Source organism: Anopheles nili, chromosome 3 (genome assembly GCF_943737925.1).
Source record: "Anopheles nili chromosome 3, idAnoNiliSN_F5_01, whole genome shotgun sequence".
Lineage (NCBI taxonomy): Eukaryota > Metazoa > Arthropoda > Insecta > Diptera > Culicidae > Anopheles > Anopheles nili.
In genome coordinates, this window is record NC_071292.1 from 22567638 (window position 1) to 22585630 (window position 17993).

The following is a 17993-nucleotide window of genomic DNA, read 5'->3' on the forward strand; positions in this document are numbered from 1 at the left end:
TTAAAACTGTCGCATATTTCTTAACAATTGTTTTAAAACTGCAGGAAATAAATATTATCTTTGCTTTTTATCAGAAATATCTGAGCTTGCATGATATTGGACTTGGTAGAACCCTTATCAGCTGATTATGTGTTTGTTTTGTCGAAAACAGTTCCGCATTTTTGCATCGACGAGAATATGAAAGATGGAAAGAAGAATCAATTTAAAATCGTTCAAGCAATTACTACGACTTTAGTCGTGACTTTGCTGGCATTCATTTCTTAATGTGCAGTTCGCCACGTTATAACGCGTATCCTTGTGCCCTGAAGTTTCTTACTGAACTGAAAGAAGAACGAATGAAGCGTAGAGGACGACCTTTCTTGTTGATTTCAATTGCTGAAAATTGCACTGCCCTCGTTTGTGCAACCTTCACGCAGCCCTGTTTCCTGATTGAATCGTGAGTTTGATTTTCTCGAGCATTCGTTCCACCTTATCCCTTCTATTGTGGTTGTCTCACTCGCGCAAAAGGACGGGAGCAATATCGGTTGATTCTGGATTATCCATGTTTATTACATAAGCATTTTCATTCCGGAAGGTTATCATCCCATTGACGCAATATTCATCCTGTGCTTTTGTACAGATGTAGCGCTGTTCTGTGCGTGCGTTTGCCATTCATGGCTGCACGAGAGGGCGTAAAAGGTATTGTTTGGGAGCCTCTCGCTCGCATGACTTACCGCAAGGAAACCAGATAAGCATAAGGTACGCGAAGAAATTTGTCTCGTCATTAGTGGATTTCGTTGATAAGACATAATTATCTTAATACCCTTTTATATTGCTTTATTTATCGGCACAGCTCGGGCGGCCGATGCGTGTTGCTGGTACTATCTGCCAATAATGTTCGAATGATTAGACAAGCCGTCCACCTACCCTTACGTAGTTGACCACATCACAATCAATGGCGGGTGTTTCTTGCGATGGAGGCAGTTCGGCAGGACTCGAAGCAATGAGCCTGTTCCGAAAAGCGGGTATCGATAAAAGCGATTGAAGCAGAACAGAGCGAAGTGGAAGTTGCATCCGCCGTAATGTGTGGGAGCAAGAAAGCAAGCAAAATCGGCGGTAGATGAGGGGATTAAATTAAGGGCGCAAATTGGTGGGTCAACGGAATTTGTAAAACAGCGCCACAATTGCTGTGGTCGCGATAAGGCATCGAGCGATCGTATCGGTCAGTTTTAAACGATATCCGGTCAGCGGTAAGGGCCTTTTAACTGAATCGGTCAACGTGGTTTTAGATTAGTTTGAAATCAGTCGCTCAAGGAGCTAGAACTAAGAGCTGAAAAGCAAATTAGTGCAAAGCGGTAATAATCATGAAGAGCTTGTTCGTGTGCCTGTTGTTGGCCCTAGCTGGTCAAGTGAGTGTCTCATGTCATGATCAGCAGTTAATAAAAGTAGGAGATCATAAGATTGTCGATTATTTTGCTCCGTGTAGACCCTCGCTCAAAGCCAGGATGAGTTCGTGGAGTACCTGCTGGAGATCCAGTACCAGGCCGAAGCCATCCACCAGCTGATGGAGGGCACGTTCGATAATGTACGCTTCTCGATGAGCGACCAGCTGGTCGAGCTGAACCGCCAGTTGATTGAGCGTATGAACGATGCCCTGGAGGAGGTCGAGCAGATCCGCGAGGACACGGAAGATTTCGTTGAAGAATCGTCGGCTCCGGCTAGCTGTGTCAACGTGGCCACCGCCAACTGGGAAATCGAAATCGACTGGGTCGGACAGGCTCTGTCGCGTTGCGCCAGCCAGGCCAACATAGAGATCACCTCGCGCACTGCCGATGTTCACGCTGCTTTGGAAGCCGCTCAGGTGGCATCGACTGAACTGCAGAACATCGTCGTCCGTGGCTTCATTGACTGGAACGCCATCGACTACACCGAGCAGATCTCGGCAATCGTCGGCACTCAGATTCAGGACAGATACGAATACTTCACCAGAATCACTCAGCCCAACCTGGAGCGCACTCTGCAGGAAGTCTTCGATCTCGATGACGAACTGCTGCCCGAGATTGTGACCTGCGTTAACCGTGGTGTGGAGCGTTTCAACAACTACGGCCGTGTCATCCGCGACACGCTGTTCTTCTGCGCGCAGTAATATTTGTTGACGCTTTTAGTCAGCTTAGCATTACACACCATCGTTTAAATATATAAACGAGAAGACTATCCACTCGTAAGCGGTTAATTTTCAGTTTTGTCTATCTAAATCATCTTCTTTCGCATTCAACTATCTCACTCAGTTGAGCACATGCCATTGACGTTCAACTATAGTTTGTTTCGTGTTTTATTTCAGAGAAGAGGCATTACTCAAAAACTAAATCAAACTATCAATTGTATTTGTGTTTTATTTTCAGCTATTATCTGCTTCCATCCATTGTGAAATTTGCAATACCTTTATTTTCCATTCAATCAATGTCGTAGCTGTAACCATTTATGCATCGGATGAAAAATGTGACATGGCAGTTACAATCATCGTGTTGGCAGCCAGTAAATCAGCTGGTTTTGTTGACGCGTTCCATATTCGTTCACGTTTTTCGGCTGACTTATTTCAGCAACGGTTGCAACGGTGCTATTCTGTAATTTAAGAACGATCGAAAGGTCAAGCGTGCGATGCGCTCGTTCAATCAAGAAGCGCCAACGGTGCGGTCGGCGACAGTTTCAAAGCATACAGTCTCACATCGTCGAGTCCGTAAATTATGGCGGATGAGTGAGAAACTTAACCGACCGTAAGCGTAGAGGCAAGCAGCGGTGTGTGGCATTGGTGTCGGTCGATGTATACGTGTGCGCTATCGCGCGCTTGAACGCGGATGGCAGGAAGTGAGAAAATTCGGCCCGCTTCTACTTCCGCCCAGCTGGTCGGCTTGCTGAGACCACCTTGGGGCGGGAATGCGGGCGGCTTAATGCGATGGCGCTAGCAGCAAGCATCCACGTCATAAGTGTCGTTATTCGCTCACTGTTGGCCACGAGGACAGTCCGGATCATGCGAGGACCTATGGTCAGCAAACTGTCTGGCCCCGTCTGGCTGTCGGTTGAAGTCTGTCTGCCCGGACGGTGGACGCTTCCCGTTCTGCTGGTGGGTTTGACGACCCACTCGCGCATGGGGTTTCGAACAGTTGGTGAGAAGTTATTTATTAGATAATAAACAAAATTTCATTACGTTGACGTTGCTGTCCGGCCACATCGGTGGGGGAAACCGTCAGCCGCCCAACTGGACCATCGTCAACACCAACAACTAAGCCTAGTAGCATAGCTTTGCTGGTGGGTGGGTATGCGTGTTTATATCATATGCTCCAACATTGTTGTGCAAGTGTGGTACATATGTCTGCAAATTTATTTTGACCTAGATTACAAGCGGTCATTAACCTGTTTTGAATGCCACAGGATTTGATTTATGTGCGATTTTCATCTCGAATGAAAACCATTCGGGTCAAAATCACCACTAAAGTTGTGGACAAAATAGCACGCTGGGCTCATCTAAAATGTAATGAAGCTTCAAAGATTTTTTTTATTTTAGTAAAATACCGTTTTATGCATTGAATTTTTGTTGTTGCAACATTATCTGTAATTTTTTGCAACATTATCCGTTGGTTGCCTCCTGCAATTTCACTCCATATGTGTGAAAAATGACCGATTGATGCCGGTAACTAGTTTTTAATTGTTTTTCCCATTCGCTTTTGCATATGATTTAATGAAAAAAGCAATATTGGTTGTTGGAAAAAAGCAAACAAAAAGGTTGGAAAAAGCAGCTAATGGTGAAAAGAGATGACTGAATTCAAACAAACAAAAAATGGAACTAAAAACCAAGTGTGGCTTAAAAAACAGGGCGCTTGTTGAAAGGAAGAAAACAAGAAAAAAAAATCGTTGATCAAAAAACCTAGGCGAGAGCAGGCAACCATTAGCATAGCTGACGACACAGCACTTAACTGGTATGCACGGTTTTCTCCCAACGTGAGTAGCCGGTCGGTTCGAGCACTTTGGCTGTAATCTCTTGACCTGTTTGGCTGTGCTAATTTTTTCCCTTCATATTTCGCTCGCTATTTTGTGTGAAGTGTTCTTTTCAGCACGCTTTAACGATAGCTAAAAAAGCGACCATGAAATTCAGCATCATCAAATGTTAATGGTCCATTTGGTGTACGGCAGAGGACAAGGTTTATAGAACCTACTCATTTTTGCAACAAAAGTATGTATGTAAAAAAACATTTCTGGATCGTACAGTGTATCGAGCTGCTAGCTCAAAATAAATTGATTTACAGTAATTATTTTTGTTTAATATTTTAAAACTGTTATTTTACTAAGTTGTACTACAAAATGTTTTTGAACAAAATGCAAAACTACAACAGCTTATACAAATGTTACCTATCAAATATGCTGGAAGTGGTATTTGTATCTCAAGACCCAATAAGTAGTTGTACGATAATTTATTGACGTTGGACAATGCACATTACTTGTCGCTGATGTCGTCATAATCCGATAATTTAGCATAAGTTAACCAATGTGAAGGCCATTTTATCATGCTTCCGTGTCTGTTAGGTTTTGCTCCAAGCGAATTATTGTGCTTTAATGTTAATCGGATTGAATGTTGATGCCAATCATAATAATAAAGATAAAAGCAATGATGAGCCAAACGATGAGCTTTAGCATGAACAAATACTCCATGAGTTTTGGGTTGCTCGTTGCTGTGATAATGCAACAGGTTGGGTTTGTAGTTTGATTTTTAAGGTATTACCAAACGATAATGTAAACTGTATCACTGTTTGTAAATTTAAGAGTTATGGGCATTAAATATAGTTAACACTCAAACGCACGCCGCGTTTTATTTTACAAAACGAAGATCAAAGCCTTCGTGTTAGATGTTTTCGACGCATCTTCGCGGAGGCTTTTTATTTCCTCACCAATCAATGCGACAACCATCAGATCACATGATTTATTGAAGGGCAAATGTTATGTCACCACCCCGCGAGTGGTCTCGACGGTTGAAATTTGTTTAATAGCGCCGACGTGACTCGAGAAAACACAACCGGCCCTTTAATTCTACCAGGCAATTGACTTTTGAACTTTTGTAAAGGCAATTTGTTCCGCGGCTTTAGTCGCCGTCTGTAGCATGTACATGTCAGCTCTTTCGTGGGGCCATTTAGTGCTCGTGTTAAGTAAATTACGTCGGAGAAACATTTCGAACTCTGCCAGCAAAAGCGACACGGTGAACAATGGCTTAATATTTAAACCATCGTGGCAGTCTGTTTGGAAGTCTTTTCATAATCATTTTGAAAGAGTTCCCATTTATGGAGGTAAAAATGAAATATTTAAATCTGATGACTTAATTTACTCATTTTATTGTTGTGCCCAACGTAACGACATAATGTTCCTTATCATAAAATTAATTTTTGAATTCGAGCTTTTCGGACAATATATGAGCAGTATTTTTGAAAATATCTGGTGACGTGATATAAATGCATCTTGCGACAACATTATCTATCGTTAGCATGTAACTTAATAGTAAGTGTTGTGAAACGAGTATTGAATTGTTTCCACGTAATTTATTCACCATAACATTGGAACGCGCTTCCTTTCGCTTGCTTATGAAATCGGAACCCTTGTATTGGTTGACGCTGGGTGCGCTAGTTTGCCTCATCCTTCGGTATTGTTCCGCATCCGAGATCGATAAAGATTTGCACATTATGTATGTGTTGGGCGTTCTTCCGTTGTAGCTCTCTGCCGTCATTGTCGCATGTCCAGTTTTCGCTCACATGACACACACAACGGCGCTGGATTGTTGTGGCAAATAATGTCATCGAAAGGCCGCCATTGGGACCATCCCGGCGGGCCGGAGTGTCTTGCTGCGAGATGAAATAATAAGGAAATACTATTCCATTGGCCCGGTAAGGTTCCCGGAATGCATTGATGCCAAGCCCCGCCGGGATCGGTTTATGGTTTCGCCTGCTGCGAGTACAGTGCGATCGGACGGAAACATTCCGCCCGGAGCATCACAATAGTATCACAGCCGCTCAATGCACGGCTGGAGAGAATATCATCGTTACACACGGAGCCACTGGCAGCTTTGGCTACAGATACTCTGGTGAAGTATTAAGCGTAATCCCATTGTAAATGGTTTTATTTATTCAAGTTTGCCTTTTGTTGCCGGTGGTGGTAGAGATTTGGCTTAACTGAGGCATGAGTTGACGTGGCCTCTTTCCGGGGATATTGATGCATCCCTTTCCATTTGAAGTCAACCCAGGCATCTCTGGTATTCGGAGATGAGGACTCATTGTGTGATAAATAGCAGCTTTACAGAGATATGGTGGGATACATTCAAACGAGCGAGGATCACAACCGTTCGAGTTGGGCAATTCGATCCAAGAAAAACTTCGAAATATTGCTCCATTGGAGCGACTTTACGTTAGCTCAAACTTAAAATCGATTGTCAACTATCAACATTCTATATAATACATTGAAATTTTATGTTTCCGTTCGCATCTAGAAGACACTTCCGATCGTCTTCAATCAAAACACAATTTGGTGTTGTTAAGTTTTTTGTCTGGCACTATTTTGCTATTTTTATACTCTTCTAGCAAAAGACAATTTATCGTAACTGGTTATAACTGGTACGAGTATGATTTATCCTTACTTTTTATCATCATAGCAGTGAGCATTTTTTTTCTTTGCGTCGTTTAATGTTTTTTTTTTGTGTGAAATGTGAGAAACGCATTCCGTTTTGCTTTTGCTGCAAGCTTTCATCAAAACACGCCAAACCATATTACCGTCTAATGAAAAACAAACAAAACAAATTGAGAAGTTTCTGGAATGTGCTGAAGCATACACAGACTCGACCGTAGAAAAAAAGAAAGATGAAAAACAGCAATTCATTGTAAAGCGCTTCACACGCCTCTAGAACCGAAAATGCTTGCATATCTGTGTACCGCACTGCATGATTAAAGCTCGAGATGAATGAATGGTTTGTTTGGGATTTGGTTGAGCATTAAGATGAGTAAAATGTGCTGTGCGGTATCTTGCGAGCCGGGAAGCTCCCAGATGCTACATCGCAACGTGTTTTGCAATGTGCTTGAAATAACACTATCCGAATAACCACGATGCACTTAAGACAGGGTTTGGGAGCGGGCGAAAAATTAATTACAACGATTATATTCCGATATAGAACATCTGTTGCGTTTGAGCGCTTCCACCAATGCTGGTGTATAATTGCGTTGATAATTTCATTTATCTTGCTTTTGTGTTTTTCACCGTTTGCTGGCGAAAATTGGGCAATTTTCCGATTCACACCGGGAGCGGCGTGCAATTGCGCATTCTGCGAGGCGGCTTGTTATAATGCCCCACCGAAAGCTTTCCCGTGCTCTTCCGTTCGGAGGGCACCAACACTTCGGTTCTATTTCTTCGTCGTTCCTCTCTCTCTCAAAAGTGCCCGCTTCCATTGCACACCGCACGCGCAAAGATTAGGGCACACAGCTGGAGAGAACAATCTGGCTGATTTCGGCCACTTCCTGCACGGAAACAGAACCTTTTCCGAGGAGAAAAATAATGAAGTGAGAAATAATAAAGATTAAAATATTGGACGGAAATGCCCCACAGGCCAATGCCACCTAAAGTGGAGTTCTGTTCAATGAAATTTTATCGTTTCGGGGGTTGTGTTGGTTTACGCACTTCTTTTGTTACTTCCTTTCTTGCTTTCTTGCCATTACCAGCCATATCCGGAATGGTTTGTTTTCATTGTAAGAACAAAAAAAAAATCAATTAAAGCAAAGTAACATCTTGCTAAGGCAGGCTTATGACTGGGATTTACGGTTCAGATAAAATTTCAGTAAACCTTTCCGTCTTTTGTGCTCGTTAGCCTGCACACGTAATGATGGGTCATGGAAATTAGTTACAGATAGTTATTGCTGCTCATTTGACCTAGAAAATCTCACAAACGTAAACAAGTGGGTAAAGAAAATGCACACACCAATTTTCAGCTTGTTTTTAGTGTGCTGTCGAGCTGATGTACCACCATAATGCCACAATTTATTTTTTGGTCTACCTACGTACTCAGCATTTGATGAAGCGCAATTCTGTTTTTCATCATTAGCAACGAAATGATGGTACACAGTTTACGTGTGCATAATTCACTGCACAAAAACTCGACTAAGAAGAATCGATTTGGATGCCTAGCGGAATGCGCCACTACTTCGGTTATCCCCGTGGATTGAATAATAATTCCCAATCAATCACTTAAGCTTAATCTGTTGGGTGAACGAGCGCGTACCACGATGAAGCGTCTCGAGGCATCTGTAGTGGGAGACCACCTGTAGGTTCATCAATCAGAGAAGTGCCATTTTTTATGCGGTCGCGCGTCTCTGTGTACGTTCATGCGGGGCCCTCCTGACGGTACCGATGGTCTCGCAGCCCTTGAACTAGTGAAGCGTCTCGAGCTGGCGTTAATGTTTGCTTCGAGCGTCGAATAGAGGACATACCACAAACGATGGCACATACTGTGCAAACACTCGATAAACTTGACGAGCTGTACGGGATAGCCACTTCTTCACTTGCGCGAAGTTTCTCTAGGTCATGGATGCTTTTCCAGGGAATAACCTTTCATCGGCCGCCACCACCACCGACGTGGCGATTCGAGGCGGGAAGGTGATTTCACTGGCACCCATTCGACCAAGCACCTCGGCCACGTTGCATACCGGCTGGTTAAGTTGGTTTTTTTTTATTTCGCTTGCCAATCCGCCGGCTAGCTATTCCTCTCCATTCAAGCTAGGGAGAAGAGCGTACATTTCAGTAAGACCGGAAGCAGCGCGCGTTGTGGCACAGGTTTTGAATTGATATGAACAAAACCCTGAAAGAATCCCCGTCGGGTGTCCCATAATCTGCGTCAGCATGCAAACCTGTGTAGTAGCCGGTGCAAAATTATTCCCAACCACAAGCTGGCCGTCACGCGGCGAACCGTAATTTCTACCCTGGAGCGACATTGATTCGCGGCGGAAAATTTGGTCCCTCGCAGCGAATGTGGAGCTCCCAGGAATGCTTTCCCGGGGCGGGCGCCCGCGATGCGGAGAGTGAATATTTAAAATAATTATTGTAAACAGATTTGCTTCCTCCATTACCCAAAGCAATGAATGGTAACGCGATCGTTACTATAATTATCCTACCATGGTGTGGCAAGGTCAGGTTTTTGCCACACGCAACAGACACGGCTGGCCTGGTGTTAAGCACAGCAAAAGGTTCATCATCGCGAAGCGGCGGGAATCATTTATTGATATGCAAGATTCGCGACCGTTTCGCTCCATGCGTCGAACGTCGTCGCAATATCAACATCGCCGGTTTCGCGAACACCGCATGTTGGATCGCATGTTTGCGCCGGCTCCGGTGGCTACTTGGCGTGACGTAAGTTTAGTTGTTTGTCGTTTTCATTAATAATTGACCGGTGCGTTCAACAGCCGGTCGTGATGTGACGCGGGCAGATGGCCATCGAAGGCATCTTTTTTTTTTGTCCGTCCGTCTCATCGCCGCGTGGAACATGTCGTGCATCTACGTACCGATTGGCTGTCTCTGCTGGGTAAAGGGCAGTGAGTAAAATAGTAAAACCTACACCACCAAACTCTTCGAAGCTTTGGATTTGATTGTTTGAGTCAATTTTTCTCGAAAACATATAGGTTTCTCAATTGTGCTATAAAACGATGCTGTAATAAATTACCTTCAATCGTAAACCCTTGTGTCTATTTGTCAGGTTAAGGGTCAAGGACATGCATCAAATACACATGCAAAAGACAATTTTAAGCTCTCCTGTCTTCGCCTATTTAGTACGTTCAGTGTCTCGCAACATGAGCTGCTTTTCAACAGCGAATAACTATCGGCTAGACCACGGCAATGCATCAGCGTCCTACCGGTTTGCGAACGCGACATCACGAATTCTGGTGGCCGACTCGACCATCATCCGCATCCCATAAAGATCGTTATCTTCCACCACTGGTCAGCACAGCATTGGCAAGCGTCTCCCTAGGGGCAGGGAGCTAGGTACATGGAAAGGACAATATATAGCCGACGATCTCAAGCACTCATGAGCCTTTCATTTATAATGAGTCAGATTGGGGATGAGTAGGAATTTATCGCTTTAACCCGCTGGTTGCGTCCGGACTCGTCCCATGGTTTGTAATGCGTCCGTATGACTCAACTCCGCTTCCGTCTCGGTTTTCGTATGTTGCCTGTCCGTGGATCGCACGGCCTATGGCATCACCAGCGAGCGTCCCGGACAACATCGTCGCGAAATAGATGTCTGACGTAATGGAATAATTGGATGGGAACAGAACAAGCATTCACATGGCTAGCTTTGATTGCCATTCAATATCTAATACTTTATAATGAAATACAAGTATGCATATTTGTGTGGGATTCTCGAAATAAGACAGGTCATGCAATTTCATCGTTTATTCGGTTCCGCACTAGGAAAGGTCATCGCGATAGCGTTCTCGTGGGTCTCTTGTTCAAGGTCTTGTCTAGGTCGCTTTTTTCATAAGAAAATCTCCTTTTTCGCAGATCAATCTTAAGCATTATGCTATTCGCATCAAGCTGGAAGTTTTACGATGGGACGCAAAATTTGCTTCAAGCACGCCATACGCACGATGTTCATTGATCAAAGCGATTTCCCGACATCAATCGCCGCTCGCGTGGGCCATGTGTCGAACGTTTATCCTGCGGCAATTTAATATTATTGATTACAGAGCAGTTTTCGGCCAACTTTTGGGCTCTGGACCGGTAGAAAGGATCTCGCACGATTAGGCGATCGTTCGACGTAAACAAATCTGACACTTCCCGTCCAACCAGGCCGTCCTACCAACGGACGGCTTGAACGCTTCAGACACACGCAAATATTGTTACTTCCGTTTGTTTGATGTAAACGCCCCCCCGGGGGTGAACTATCGCCCGGCATGACCGTCGGCTTTCGCAGCCCCAAGCAAACGGCAACCGCGGTCGTTGTTGTTGCTGTTAATGAGCATGGACGATAAGGGATCGTCAAAACTTTTCCCATCTTCCATTCTGGTGTGGGTGGGTGTGGGTGCGAGTACTTCTCGAGCAAGCACCATACGGAAGGCGTCCGTAATGAAAAATCTCTTCCCTCGGAGCACTTCCGTTTTCCGATGAACCAGATACGCCGACGCTTACGCTCCTCGGGCGCAAAGGTGTATGGTGTGTGTGTGTGTGTGTGTGTGTGTGTGTGTGTGTGTGTGTGTGTGTGTGTGTGTGTGTGTGTGTGTGTGTGTGTGTGTGTGTGTGTGTGTGTGTGTGTACGCAAGAAGGTTGAAGAAATCACGCCGAGAAAACATCCACACTACGCCAAAGCTGATCCCATGTGTAGACCCAAAGCCGTTGGGTCTTCAGGTCCGGGTGTTTGCGATAGAAACTGGAATTTTCCACGCCCACGGCCGTAGCCACGCCGGCGGCCAGCAGTTGGAGAAGAATCTACCACAGAAGTTTTCAAATGCACACGGGACAACCCCGCCAGTACGAAGCAAAGTCAACGGTGGTTTCAGGTTCGGGTTTGGTTTCGGATGGAGCTAGTTATCAAACTTTCGGGGGTCCCTCTTTCATGCATGTTCTTTCCTTTAAATTATGCACAGAAGCCGGGGAAGGTGGCTCGCTCTGCACGCCTCACAGGAGGGTGTGCTATGCCGGTCAGGACACTCACACCACCGACGATGTGCAATGTGGTGTTTGCCATCGGATCCCCCCGATAGCACGCTTTAATGCGTGGACTCGAGATAGTCCAATTTAAGATAGGCAAACGACGACGAACAACGACCCCAAAAAACCGGTTGTTGCCAAAATGCTGCTCGCTTGCCGCACTCGACCGCGCGAGAAGCGTCGGTTTGTGCTGTGTTGCTCCCAGTTATTGGACACGGTTGACCAGCTAGAACAAACCTATCATCCTCGGCCGGCGGAATCTCGCCAGCAAAAGGGATGCTGCTCGCATCGCAAGGTAGGCCCACCTAGATAAGAGGCTCGTATTTCCACAGCCCATTTCCAGATTCCGTCAAGTGTGTGCGATCAATGACATTGTCCGGATAACGCTCGAAGCGTGTGCGGTCGGTGGCTTGCCGGCTTTCGCCTGGTGCTGCGCATAAGCGGGTGCTGGTGCGATACGGATAAATGTCTCGCGCATTTTGGCTCCCATTCTGCGGGTGCGCGTGTGTGACGTCCTCGAAGGTGCGTCTTTCAGGATGGCCATAGGGCCGGTTTTAGTGGGGCCGTAATTTACGACCTACCGCCGGGTCATCCACCAGCCGGACCTTGCCTCCTCAAACCCGAACGGTAGCGATTTGTTCGATTGGTTGACCTTTTTTCTGTAACTCGGCAGTGCTGGCACGACTGTTAGGACTCGGGTTTTATCCTTTCTTTCCTACGCTGTGTGGTGTACGCACATCGTTAGGGACCGGCTAAAGCGAACCGGTTTGGTTGGGGTCGATGCGGGAAAGGTCTCATAAAAGTATGATTTATGCTAGTCCGTTCCGGTGCTTGAGTGCGAGACGAAAAAAAGAAATACGAAAAGAAACTAGCATTTCCCTTAAGTGATAGGGCCGGGGTGAAGTTGCAAGTGAATCGGTTTGTCATGGCATGAAACAGTTCAGCACTTCGTTACCGGTTTCTCTCTTCTATTTTATCATACGCGGTCCAACACCGTAGCTTGGGTTCGGGCAAATGGTCTTTCGTACCCTACTCGTAAGCTCCAATCTCGATCCATCCTGGCCGATCGTTTTCTAAGGAACTGTACCGAGAAAGAAGAAAAAACTCTCCACTCGTTTCCCGGAAAGAATGACTCCAAAGTAAGATAACCAGAACGGGGCACAAATTCACTCGCCATTGTAAAATCCACAGGCAGAAAATGTGAAAATTGTCCTCTACCCATTCATCTTTCGAGTATATGATGGTATGAAATGGAAAAGTTAGATATTTTGCAAATAAATCTTTTTCCTTATTTGGTACGAACTTACTGGCTTATATTTTACAGTATATACATTGTGACATTAAGTCAAGATTGTTTCAAGTTTTTTTTTTAATGTTTTAGTGTTTTAACCACACAGCAACATTCACTGGGTGTGGTTCTTTAATTAAATTGAATATAATCAATAAAATTTCCTTCAATAATTGCAATCTGCATAAAAGTATATCGGTTTTTTCGTTCGGTTGCTTGGTTTCGTTTGGTGCGCATCATTTTTATCCCCGGCTGATTGATGACCGCATCATTAATTCCATTTCGCTTTACTCCGATTGTTTAAATTTGTGTTGCAAATTATGTTTACTATCGATGTTGCGATGTGAAATATGCTTTTGTTTTTTTGTTTGCTTATGCAAATTAGGTGCGTTCACCTTTTGTTGGTAGGTGTTTTTTGCGAGCAATATGTGTCCTGCTAATGAGTCTGATTTTTTATAACGTAAAGCGTCCATTCTGGAAGAGGAAACAGCTGCGATGAATTGACGCAGTATGCATTTTTTTCATTGCTCGTCTGCATACGTACATCCAAGCTGAGTGGCATTTGACGCACCGAGTAGGTGGTCGTAATCACAGCTAGACAAAAAAATGTTTACTAAAGACATCCACAGCCGCATAAAAGATGCAGATGGCAATTTAATTTATGCACAATAAAAACAAATTATCCAACGTACCTTTCCTGTCTACTTTCTGGAGAATCAAATAAGTCGCACGTCAGAGATCAAAACTCTTGCCCGCAGGCTAGGCTCGGTACCTCGGTACGTCTAACCTTATTTAGTATGCCCGTTTCCTGTAATCCCTATGAAGCAGGCTGAAGTCGAAATGGTGGGATCAGAAAATCATGCTGATAATTGGGCCCGTTTGTAATTATTCTCTTCCCCATTCCCGTCAGCTCAATTACCGATCCGATCGAATTTAGCGCTGGACGCCGATCCAGCTCACGCTCCGTTCTTGATGGTTTTTTAAAGATCACGTTTTTGCCTGCGCTATGCCGAAGGTTGTCTAGAACGTGCACACGCTTGCACGGACCAGAACGGCACGTCCGGGCTCGGATGGACAACCTTCAAATCCTGCCGATGATCATCCACGCCTTGGACTGACTGATCGTAAAAATGGCGATGGATCGTTTGTAGAAACATGAGCCGCGCACAATTATTGTGTCCTTCTGGAGAGAGAACAAGCTGCTGTCTGATGCTGGCCTCACGGAGCATCGGTGCACGCATCGCTGCACATAGCGCATCAAGTCATGACGCACCGTGTGCGTTTCTGTGCTACAACCAGTTTGTGCATTCCCGCGGAATCGCCCTTTTGCTTCCACCATTATTAACGGTGGGATTAATTTGCTCGGTGTGCTAGTGCGTTGGTTTTATTGTGCAGCAGTAGACAACATATTCGTCGCCGGTTGTCTTTAAAGCCAATGCGCCGTGGACGCTAACAGTTCAATATTCTCATCGAAAACATGTGCAGAATCTGGTATTTTCCTCAACCCCGCTCAATCGAAATGCTCCCCGTCCCGACAGACGACTAGCATTCTCAAGTGTCGCACAAACGCATAGATAGCGCGACGGGAGCCATGAAAGAATGCGGATTCCATTTTTGGAAATTGGATCGAGAAAAAGTTAATCGATCTGTGGAGATAGGTAGGATGGCGACACCAGAAGGAGTTGGTTGATTTTTTTTTACTTCTTCAGAGTGCTGATACGAAACTGCAAATACTATTAATTTATTCCAACAGCGCTCGTCTGTTCTGTGGCGCAGAATACATAGAATGTATTTTGCTTCAATTGCTTCTTTCGATTGCACGATGCACGTCGAATATGTTTGTGAGGCAACTACTTGATATCCTTGTTTTGATCCTCGGATTGTTAGGACATTGAATCTTATCCATGTTTCATGTTTCCATTTTACTTGTTTTAATGAAGATATGTAATATAAAATATAATGCAGTAGATCTTGTAAGTTAATAATCTTATTTATTATTCCTGTTGGTTTTCTATCACTTTCATGGAACGAGTAAAAAATCTCGAGGGAAAAAACAATTATTGCAATGAGAACATTTAACACCAATTTGCCGAAAGGCGCACCTCTAGGGGATTGACAATAATTTCCTTTCTATTCTTATCCTCGACGCAACCCGGCGCAAGTGTTTCCTATCAAACTCGCGTTGGAATCGTTTTCCTTTTTCGTTCGCAGTATAGCTGCTGCACCGTTACGAGCGGCTCCTTTTTTTTAGAACCTCTCTCAAGCGTCTGGGTTATGGTCGGTTCTAATGAGCATTGGCCCTGCCAGCGGATCGGTTCTTTTCGCCTGTCCGCTAGGGACCGCTACCATATCCGTCTTTTACAGGCGGCCTTTTTTTCTTCTTCTTCTCATTTCGTCCGATACCGTAAGAACTCGTTCATCGCCGCCGTGCTCTTGTTTGCTATGAGACTACTCGCGAGGTTACCATTTTTCTGGCCAAGGGCATTCGGATGACACGAACCGGTTAAAGCGGACTGCCGGTAAGTGTCTGTGCTTGGCACAGCTGCACGAAGATGTCCGCACTGCTCTCGCCCTTTACAGGGATTTTCGTCTGCTCCCGTTCTACATCTCGGCGTAGTTTGTTCCTTTTCTTCGCTCCTGCTGCCCATCATTCGAAGTGAAAGGCAAAAACAGAACGAAAATCTCAGCTGTCTTATCGACAAACCACGCACTCCAGTTGCATCATTAAATTCCTTTTTCTGCGGGCGAGCGATTCCTCCCATTGAACCCCCCAACACTCTTGCTTGCTTGCAACCTGTCGTAACGCAGGGATCACGCTAACTGCTCTAGTCCGGTGGAATCCTACTTACAAGGGTGGCTTTTTTTTGGGTTCTGTTTTACCACACCTTTCAAGCTCTTTTTCAGCGTGCGGGTTTTATTACATTTAAGACATTTACGCGCTCTCCCGCGGGGAAAAGCTAAAGGTCCTTGACACTTAGACTCATCCAGTTCATGCCGTTGTAGTACCTCCTTTTCATTACACACCGTTTGTACGAAAAACGTAGAAGCTGCGGTGCATTCTTCCACGCTGGCTTGGCGTTAGTTTGGGCAGAGATTGTGCTCCCTTAATGGGATGGCGAGTGTTTATGAGTGTATGTGTGTGTATGTGTATGGTGCGTGTGTTTCACCTTTCCCATGCTGATAACCTTAGGGCCACCGACGATTCATCGCAGATAATTGACCCTCGGACTTGTTTTGGCAGAGCCGTGTCTCCTCGACGAAAACGTACGAACCACCGAGCGGGTTATGTGTGATTTCGGATGGTCCGCGATTTAATCAACTTGATTTCCAGCGCCGTAAATGCAGGCTAATTGTTGTCGTTCTCTCTTTGAGCCGGCCTCGCCTGCGATTGAACTGCAGGACGACTATTTGTGGATCTGCTTCGCAACGCGTTCGGCCGAATTTTGATGGCAACGCTTGTCGGTGAATTTCGCCGTTTCATGTGTCTGAATAATACCTTTACGGGGTTGAATCGAACGATATTTTTCGAAGAAAAGAAAAAGTGCTTCAAGAATAAAATATAACGAGAATATCTCGCCTCGTTAGCGATGGAAGCATGCCACAATGCAATTCTTGTTAATACTCGGTTTCGCGCAGGACCGAACAAATCTTTCTCATCTTTTTTGTTACAAAAAAAAATCAAACTTACAGCAGCACTGCGCGTAGCACAACAAATTGTGATGGATTTTTATAGGGCAACTGGGACAAATGGCAGTTTTGTGTTATGATTTGGGGTCATAAGAATTTTAAAACGAATATGAAGTGTAATCTTAACTTTTTCGGAAAAGACTCATCTGGGAAAACGTGAAACATTTCCTCAACTTTACCTCTCACATCTCACGTCGCATTGCGTCGTGGGACCCTTGTAATGCAAAAACGAGAACGGTAGATTTTCCCTTTTCGGGAGTTAGAGTTATCGTTTGAACTTTTCGAAAGGCATGCGAAAAAAAAGATGATATTTGCTCATTTTACCTCTTCTGACGCATGAATTGTAAAGATTTAGATACCTTTCTGTGATTTCCGATTGTTCGTCTGGGTTAATGTTTACGCATTTCGCAATTTCGGTATTCCTTCGTTACGTACCGTGTTCAAAAAGAATAGCAACTACGCAAAGCTGGCCTCTACCGAAAATCATTCGCGATTCTTCATCTGACGGCTTCAGCGTGTAAGTAAACAGTGTAAAGCGTTGAGTGAATGGGACCGAGTATCGTGTTTTTCTACACGCCCCGTTAAGTAGCTACAGCGGCTAAAGCTGCAGCACGTTCAGGTTATCCTGATTGTCAGGTTATCTGGGAAACCTGAAATGAACTTTGTGATCGCCTGGTAGCATTGAGGGCGTTCTTCACATAAGGCTCACTTTGAGAGGCTTTATATCCAGCCAAGGAAGTGTTTTAATATTGTCGCATTATCATCATCGACTCGCAAGGGACACTGAGCGAATGCTGCCTGAATTGGCTGCCAAAATACGATTGCATCGCCAACGCATCAACAGCGGCGCTGCTGCCATGATTCATATCCTTATGAGCGCGAACGAGGACGGCCATAAAAATTCAAAACGATTGCTTTGGGCACGAAATTACTGTCTTGCTTCTTTTATGGAGCTGGCGCACAATCAACATCGATCGAATAGCCCGGGAAAGGCTGCTTAGTAAACATGCGCCAAGCTGTTCAACAGAAGTGTGCTAAACTCAAGTGTCGGAAGATTCGGATATTTGCACACGACGACCTTGTGGAAGAACACCGCTGACTGAAGCAATTATTTGTTTTTTTTTCACTCAAAACATTCCAAACATTTTGGATTTGAGAAACATAACAATATTGTAGAAGTTAAAAAAAAAGTATTTATATTGTTCTGTGTATCGCTATAAAATCTCCCGCTTCTCGACCATGGGTGTGCTTGTAAGCACTTGAAAGGCTTCTTCATCTTTCGTCTTCTAGCCGGCGACGGACGCATTCAATTTTTATGCTC

The 17993-nt window shown here is 44.7% G+C and overlaps 2 protein-coding genes across 2 annotated transcripts in view; both read left to right on the plus strand.

Moving 5' to 3' along the window:
• Positions 1-17993, plus strand: part of LOC128727684 (pseudouridylate synthase RPUSD2-like) — a 90736-nt gene that overhangs the window by 35018 nt on the left and 37725 nt on the right. The window lies entirely within an intron of this gene.
• Positions 1344-2125, plus strand: LOC128727686 (uncharacterized). The gene is made up of 2 exons (XM_053821625.1): positions 1344-1388; positions 1466-2125. Exons 1-2 carry the CDS (start codon positions 1344-1346, stop codon positions 2123-2125), a joined length of 705 nt encoding a protein of 234 aa, XP_053677600.1.